This window comes from Cryptotermes secundus, unplaced genomic scaffold (genome assembly GCF_002891405.2).
Source record: "Cryptotermes secundus unplaced genomic scaffold, Csec_1.0 scaffold579, whole genome shotgun sequence".
NCBI classification, from domain to species: domain Eukaryota; kingdom Metazoa; phylum Arthropoda; class Insecta; order Blattodea; family Kalotermitidae; genus Cryptotermes; species Cryptotermes secundus.
This window is the reverse complement of record NW_019719366.1, coordinates 1,245,631-1,254,465: the sequence shown is the minus strand read 5'-3', so window position 1 is coordinate 1,254,465 and position 8,835 is coordinate 1,245,631. Positions and strand designations below refer to the sequence as shown.

At 37.2% G+C, this 8,835-nt stretch overlaps 1 protein-coding gene across 2 annotated transcripts in view; it reads left to right on the top strand.

Annotated features, from left to right (window-relative positions):
- The window catches only part of LOC111864757 (adenylate cyclase type 2), a 93,625-nt gene extending 84,790 nt beyond the window's left edge, over positions 1–8,835 (top strand). The window contains exons 20-23 of one of the 2 annotated variants that reach the window (XR_002842850.2): positions 1,896–2,124; positions 3,580–3,704; positions 6,694–6,810; positions 7,576–7,660. Coding sequence is in view for 1 of the 2 variants with exons in the window: in XM_023852264.2 (XP_023708032.1) it covers positions 1,896–2,124; positions 3,580–3,704; positions 7,576–7,821 (600 nt within the window). In the remaining variant the exon portion in view is untranslated. Of the gene's footprint in view, positions 1–1,895; positions 2,125–3,579; positions 3,705–6,693; positions 6,811–7,575 lie in introns of both variants that reach the window. The other variant, XM_023852264.2, reaches the window with a different exon arrangement.

The window sequence follows — 8,835 nt, the reverse complement described above, 5'->3', positions numbered from 1 at the left end:
TTTTTTCACACTTTTTAATAGAGGTCTTATTTCTGAGTATTTTAAACAATCTGGGAAAATTCCTTGTGATAATGAATTGTTGCATATGCGAGTCAAAGGAGAGCTAATGAAAAGGGAACTCATTCTTAATACTTTAGTTGATATTTCATCATATCCATAAAGAGTTTTTTGCTTTGAGAGATTTAATTATATTTTCAACTTCCTTAGTTGATAAAGATTTAAGTTTAATATGCGGAAAGGGATTTATAAAAGTTTTCGTTAAATACTGAATGGGATTAATGTCTGGAAGGTAGTTAGTTAGTTAGTTATTGGAGAGGGTGGGTTTCCCCATGCACTGAGACCAGTATTGGTCCATTGTGCTTCCCTCTATGATATTCTACCAGTCTCTATACCCTACCGATACGGGTGCCTACCATCAGTCCCGACCAAGCCAGCGAGTTCGGCCTCGACTGGCTTAGCGGTATCTATAATGCTTTCTATCAGAGGTGTTAGAGACTACTGTTGGGCAGGAAATGTCCTTGAATTTGGCTCAGCGACCTCCTTTGGAGATATGAGGTTCTTCTACATGCCGTAAAGCTACGACATGGGACCCCCGGCTTAAAGTACCTCCCAGAGGACTTGTTCCCTGAATTTTTCTGCCCTTAAAAATTCCACGACCTCCACCAGGTTTGAACCCGCGTACCTTGAGTCATGAGGTGGGAACATTACCTCTAGACTATGGAGGCCGCTATGTCTGGAAGGTAACTAATATTAGTATTATTTTGTTTATTTTTTGCATTTTTATTTTCAGCTACAGATAAAAAGTAATTGTTAAAGGTTTCCACAATTACTTGCTTTTCTCTAATCAGTTTTCCATCCACCTTTAATATGCATATTTTTTCATTATTTGGCCCCTTATTAGTTTCTAATTTTACTATATCCCATATGGTCTTATTTTTATTTTTGGAATTTTGAATTTTGTTACCATATTTTAGTTTTTTAGCTTCCTTAATGACCTTAGATAAAATTTTACAGTATTTTTTATAATAGTTTCTTAATTCTGAATTATTACTGTTTCTACATGCCGTATAGAGTACTCTTTTACGTTTACAGGATGTTTTTATTCCTATAGTAATCCAATCACATATTTCATTTGAAGTTCTAATTTTTTTTTTGGAAAATTGGAATAGTAAATTTTCAAGTAAGTGTCTAAAAAGGAGTTAAACATCATATTAACATCATCACTAGATCACTAGATCCCTTCAGGCAAACACCAGAATACTACCTAAGGTTAGGCCATGACTGCTTCCCTCCACACTTTTCCAATTCTTTATTCGCTGACTGTGCCCATCATATCATTTAACAGTATGTAATCTTAGCAGTTGAAAGTATTGTTAAATAAACCAAGGATAAAATTGTTTTTGTATGTATGCAGAATTCTTCGCACATGCGCAGACCAAAAATATGCAGACATACATTGGTTTCTACTTTTAGAAATGATTTTAATGGGCACATAGTATGTTCAGTCTTGTCATAACTGCATTTCTTCTATAGCATATGTTTTCAGATTTAGATTAACCCACATTGTGCTGTTCTCTCTAATATGCTGTTTATGGCTGATTTTAAATATGAACCTATTTGAAGAGTCCTGCCTTCTAGAATATAATGCTGTGTAGTGTGTTGAAAGCCAGCTGACGTTTGAGAGGAACATGTCACCTCCTTCTTCAGGTTCGAGGAATAAGCCAAGCAAGAAACAAGCATGAAGCAGGTAGCAAGTAAGACTCAGATTGTGGTCTTCTGGATTGTGATTGTAGGTGGATACCAATGTTCCCCCAAAACAGTTGCATCTGCCTCACAAAACTGCCTGATGTCACAACACATAGGAACATAATCTGTTTATGTGTTTTTATTTGCAGTTGCTGTTTCATGCAAACTCTCTACGTGTTGAGAAGATAAAAGTTGCAGGATGGACATATATGGCAGCTTGTGGTTTAGATCCTGGTAGAAGAGATTCAGTCAACTCTGTTAACAGAGATAGCTACTCTGACCATGTGGTTTTAGTCCTCACTCGCTTTGCAGCAAATATGATGGGTGTTCTCCAGAAGATCAACAAAGAATTCCTCCAGAATTTCAAACTAAGAGTTGGTCAGTTGTAGATGCATGCAACTTTCATTACAGCTTGTCCAGAAAGCCACTCCAGGATTTTAGGGGGCCATATTCTCTTAACTGCTATTCACATTGAAGGAAAGACAGAACTGAAGTGAAGATTAACTCAGAATGTTAATATCAGTTTTTGTGTCCCTGTGTTAAAAATTAATGTGTGGTGTGGCTACTTCATAAAAAAAGGCGCAGGACTGCTTTTCATTTCCCAATGTCATGATCACAGGAAGATTGTTTCTTGATATGTTCAAGAATATTGCCTTTCTGAGGTTGGAAGAAGATAGGGTTTATGTATCTCAGGAGGATGATACAATGCCTCATTACAGAGCACTGTTTATGATGGAGTGAGATATTTACTGGGTACTAGATGGGTAGGTCAAACATGATTACTTATCCTCACATATCACCAGATTTCATTCCCCATAATTTTTTCTTGTGTGATTATGTTAGAAATGCTGGGCAAGTGGCCAAATTAAGGGAACTCAAGCAACTGATTACTGTAATTGTTGAAACAGTGACTCCAGAGATGCTGACATGTGCATGGGCTGAAATCAGTTAGTGACTAGATGCCTGTCATGCCATGAATGGAAATTTAATGATAGAAACATTTTGGGTTAACTTACACTTCAAAGCCCCCCCCCCTCAAATATGTGTGATGGTTAAGAAAATATCACCTCCTAAAAGCTCAAATTATGTATGAATATCCATTAGTATAATCCACTAGATAAGTGACTGGAACTTCCGTTCATTGGAACGTTGTTAGGCCTACATAATATCTCCTATACAGCATGTTGGAATAGAAAGAAAAATCTACCTCAATATTTATATCTGTTTCTCTTGTATTACATTAAGTCTACATTAGTTTACTACCATAATCAAACAGAAATCTTTAGGTAATCGAAATGTTTTACAAATACTCTGCCCTGAGAATGATCTGAAATGGACCAAAGGATGTAGGGTGAATAAATAGGTACAGCCCTAAATGTCAGTAAAATAAAACATATATTTTCAGAATGAAAGCAGGTACAGAACTGCAAAACTTTTCTCATAATGTGATAATTCTCTGAGTTTCTTTCCTGCTTGGTAAAAGCCTGCAGCTGAATCATCTGAAATTATTAAGAAATTTAATTATCTACAAACAAAGATAAATAGAAATAAAATTAATGATGAATTAGGAAAAGAATTCTGAAACAAATAATAATAGTGATTCCCATCATTGTCATTATCATCATCATTTTGATCGTGATCACCACCATTATCACTGCCAGTGACATCATTATCGTTCGGTTCAAGTTATATTGTCATTGTCTGCTTTCCAAAACATTAAAAATGAAAGAAAAATGCCTGTTTTGTATTGCTGATTCAGGGCCAGTCTATCCTTGTAGTAAGACCTCCTTTACATACTTCTTCAATGAATTTAATAGTACCGTACATTTACAGGAATCTCACATGGAAAAGTGACAGCTGGTGTCATTGGTGCACAGAAACCACATTATGATATATGGGGCCACTCGGTAAACATGGCTTCTAGGATGGAGTCTACAGGAGAACCAGAAAAGATTCAGGTGCAACTCATTTGATCTCAAACCACAGAATTACATAATTAAAATGTGTTCTATAAATGGCAAAGCCCCATAATTGTATTAGGTATGCTCTTATTTTTTGATTTTGCAAGAAATACCATTATTGTCAGGCATAGTGATCTTACAGGGATATGTTGTTCTTCAGCCTGTTCCAGAAAAAATTATGTATCAGTCTACAGATCCGGAGGTCCAGGTTCGATTCCTGGCACTGCCAGATTTTTTCTGAGAAGAAGTGGGTCTGGAACAGGGTCCACTCAGCCTCGTGATGATAATTGAGGAGCTATTTCAAGGAAATAGTGGCACCGGTCTAGAGAACCGAAATTAATGGCTGTGGGGATTTGTTGCGCTGACCACGCGACACCCTCTATCTGCAAAAGCTGGCACTAATCTTCACCGACAAGCGGCAGTCGCTCAATCGGTATAGTTCGCCTGCGGACTAAAATCGCGGAGTTTGTTGTTATTGATTGCTGATTATGCATAATTAAAGAGTTCTACAGTCATTTAAAAATGAATGATAGATTAATATACATATTAAAACCATCTGTTATAAAAGACAAAATTCAAAATAATTAAATCCATTATCACCCTGAAGCTTTATTTCTCTTTATTCTTTGCATTCTGTTGGTACATGGTGGCCCTCTGCACAACAATTTGCTTAACAATAAAAAGAAAATGGAAAAACGTCAGTATTCATTATGACTGTATTCTACCACTACATGTTCTGATCATGATAGATCATCATAAGGTGGATTCAAAATAGATAAACACAGAGTAACTGAATTGCAAGGTAACGTTAAAGTGAATTTCTACAAAACTGAGCAGTTTGTCATATCAAGATATGTGGTATAATTTTATAGAAATTTATAAATTACAAGGTGGTTCAAATATGACTGGGACTGATTTGTGTGTAAACAAGCCGCACTGTGCAGCAGCTGTGCGACCTTCAGAGAGTGAAGCCACAATCTCCACCCTCCCTCCTGTTAGGGTTAGAACCTGTTCAGTCCTGTCTGGGAGTTGCTAGAGTGATGAGCGAACAGAAGGTACCGCGGAGTGTGGAACAATGCATTGTGATCAGTTCCTCGGAGAAAATGTCCTGTCTGCTGAAATTCACCACAGACTCCAACAACAGTATGGGGAAGAGTGTCTCTCACGAACCCATGTGTTTGAGTGTGTAAGTGCTTCAGAGAGGGCAGAGAGCGTGTGGAGAATGAAGTGCATGATCGTTGGTCACGAACATCCATCACCGAGCCAAACATTGATCGTGCAGACGCGCTTATTCGTGAAAATAGGTGCATCAATATTAAGGAACTTGGAGCAATGCTGTCCATCAGTGTTGGTAGTGTAGAAGACATCGTGAAATACCACCTGCACTATCGCAAGGTGGGTACCACGCACTTTGATGGACGTGAACAAAATGGTGAGCATGCAAGCTGCCAGTGATCTCCTACAGCAGTTTGAAGATGAAGGTGATGCATTTTTGAAGTCTCTAGTGACCACCGATGAATCATGGGTGCACTACTTCATTCCCGAGTCCCAGCAGTCATCACGCGAGTGGTGGCATATCAGTTCTCCCAAACCCAAGAAAGTGTAGAAGAGCCGTTCGGCAGGAAAAGTGATGGCAACATTCTTCTGGGACTGGCAGGGGGTTATCCATGTAGACTTTCTGACAGATGCCAGAACAGTCAGTGCAGCTTATACAGACATGAAGGAAGAGATCTGATCCAAGCGGAAGACACGTGGAAAGCGGGTAGCCTTCCTTCAAGGCAATGCACGCCCCCATACGGCCAGAACAACAATGGAAACACTCCGGAAACTGAAATGGAACCTTCTGACACATCTGCCATACAGTCTCGATTTGGCCCTAAGTGATTTCCACCTGTTCAGAAGGCTCAAATCAGACTTGCAAGGCATGCGGTTTTTGGACAACGCCGTAATCCAGACTGTTCGGGAGTGGATATGCCGCCAACCACAAAACTTCTTTGAAAAGGGCATCAGGATGCTTCCAGAACGTTGGAAAAAATGTGTTGACTCTGGAGGGGAGTACGTTGAAGACTGACATGTGCAAGTAAGTGTTTGGAAATTATGTTTTTTTTTTTAAATCAGTCCCGGTCATATTCGAACCACCTTGTAATACTGACAATTTTGTCTGTTTTATTTTTAATGTTAACTAAGTTGTCACATAGAAAGCTACTATATACCATGATCATCATTTATAGAGTGACTATAGACGGGGTTTGAATTGGTAATCAGATTTATTGCAAACTTATACACACAACTCGTAACTACAAGTAACTATAGTGCGCTCAATAATTGACATACACTGCAGTTAACATCAGCACATAGTACGTCTTCCCATTCTGCTTTATCTCCACCAGTCGTTGCTTGGTGATGGATCAAAACAATGTCCTTACCAGCTGGTGACTGCTCCGCAACTAACTCATTGCTCCAACTGTCGACTCTTAACTAACTGAACTCAGAGTCAGATTTACTTTATGACTGGTGGATTACTGCCTATCAGTTCATCTATGTACCAAACTCCTTCAGGCTGATGACCAGAGATTGTTTTAAGGGGTTGAGGGCAACTGATCCCTTGTGGTAGAAGTCCTTATGCGACATCCTCTGACAGCAGGATGGGTTTGTCTCTTATGACTATGTTTGGCTTTGTCAAGTGCATGTATCTCACATATAGCATGCTATTGACAGTTCTTCCTTTTGCATTATACACAAGTCCTTTGTCAGTACAGGCTTTGCAGAAGAGATTATGCCTATCTTACTTATCTTATGCTACAATAGCAGCTTAGTCACTTGAATGGTTGTAAGCTTGACCACCTCCAAGTTTAAACCTCATATATTTTCTGTGTCTGGCTTCACCTTGTTCTGTGCTGCGATGTATCACTTCTGCTTGTTGCCTGCACAATTTTTTATATAATCGTATACATATGGAAGGTTGAAAACCATGTGCAAATCGCAGACAGGTGTGCACCTTGAAAAATTACCAGTGGTGTGGAGAACCTCGTTTTGCAGCATTAAGAAATAGGTGTCTGCCGCTAATTCCCAGGAGGGACAAACATAAGTCATTACTGATCAGGTCAGTGCCTTATGGAGTGTTAGTTTAATGTTGGCGCTTAAATGCTCACTTTTGAGAGACTAATAGCAGTAGAAGAACCATCTTGTGTATGAATAGTAATTTCATTATATCATGTTCGTGTTGTTCTCATGTATACTTCTGTCATCTTGATGTATTCCTACCTTTGTCCTATGTCCAGCCTGCTGACTCTTGCTAAGATAAAAATTAGTGATTTACTAACCTAAAGAAATATATCAGTAACAATCATTAAATGTTCTTTCTTTGTGCTGTCATTGCCATCACATATATCTGACTGTAGTAACGTGAGATTTAAAGAGTTATCACAGCTAATAAACAAACTAGTTAACTCAACTGACCAGAGTTCTTCTAGAGAAGCTAATAGTAGCTCAACTAATCATGCAATTGTAGCCTTCCATGAATCATCAAGTTCCCCCATCATGTAAGAACATGGAACAAAATATTTCACTGGAGTCTGTCAAGTTTCACACTTGGTAAAAAAATGTTTTCCTCTTTTTGAACAAGAGATCAAAGTACTTCATGTATGAGGGTTGTGTCAGTGTGTTAAAATTTTCAAAACAAAGTGAACTTCATTTCATTGCAATATATGAAGTGCAATAAGGACAATAGAACTGTCAGTAACATTGCTTTGCAAGCAAACTTGTAATGGAACAGCATTTAAAAGAAAGTCTGTAGGGAATTATTTTTATAGGTCTGTTTTTAAACTTAATTTAGACTGCTGTTTTATGTTACTTTTTGCCTTTATAGGTTACAGAAAATACAGCAAGAGTGCTGCAACAACTGGGAATCCACTGTGAATGCAGAGGTGCTATTAAAGTGAAGAGTATGACAAATTTAGTTACGACATATTTCGTGCACTTTGATGAAAAGTTTCAGTTAAAACATGCTGAAGGTGTACAGGATAGTGATCATGATAGTGTCCTAGAAGAAAATGAAGTGAGAGATTATGAAAAGAGGTACAGAGAAGAGAGACAAAACAACACAACACCTTGAATAAATGATCGTAAGAGTGTAAGCAGTATTCCACTTGTACAAATAGAATTTTGTATGTGTTAATTTTATATATGTTTCGACATAAGTTTTATTTTTTAGACTAATAAGTAAATAACGTTTTTAAGAAGCCATATTGAAATGTAACACAAATTTCAAGACTTCATTCTATTTACTAATTACTTGTGTGGTTAAGTATTGCTTCAAGACATGGCAGAAAGTAGTCATCTTCATTCCATTATACTGTACAAGAGAAAACTTCCTCACATTAATCCATTTTTCATCAGACAATTTAATATATTTTCTGTTTTTCTCAGGACTTCACAAATTGAAGAAATTCATGCATGTACTAGCCTCAAAATCTTTCCATTATGTGCTTGGTCTTTCTGTTACCCTTCTGTTCCTAGATGCTGTAGGGTGTGTTAACAAATTAATGAGATTAATATTTAGGGAATGCATCATGTTATGGGGATCAGTATATTGGTTTTTATATATCTATCAACACAACAATCAAATAAACAACTCACTTCCACATTTGTATCAGCTGAGTTTATTTAACTTACAATACAGCTATACAACATGTTTTGGCTCTCACGGAGCGATCATCAGGCAGTACAATATGTAAAGTTATAAAATATTGAATTGCAAGTATCATGGATCCATGTTATAAAATGTTATGTGTATTGTAAAATGATTTATAGAATAATTTGTATAGTTGTATGCACAAATTGATTCTGCTCCTACATAAAGAGTTTGATTATGTTAAAATAACTTATATTGGAGTTTTTCTGAAATTGATATATATGATTGTGTTAGACTAGGATTTAGATGTATGTGTAAATATAATTTTGGAATATTGATGCAGTGTGCTATTGTGTTGTATTAATGTTAGACATCATATGTTGATTGCTTTTAGCCTTGCTTTGTTGTCTTCTGTCACCACTATGGTGTTTACCTTCTCTAAATGCATTATATTCTGTTCATCCATAAATTATGTATTTGACAAATTGATTCTAA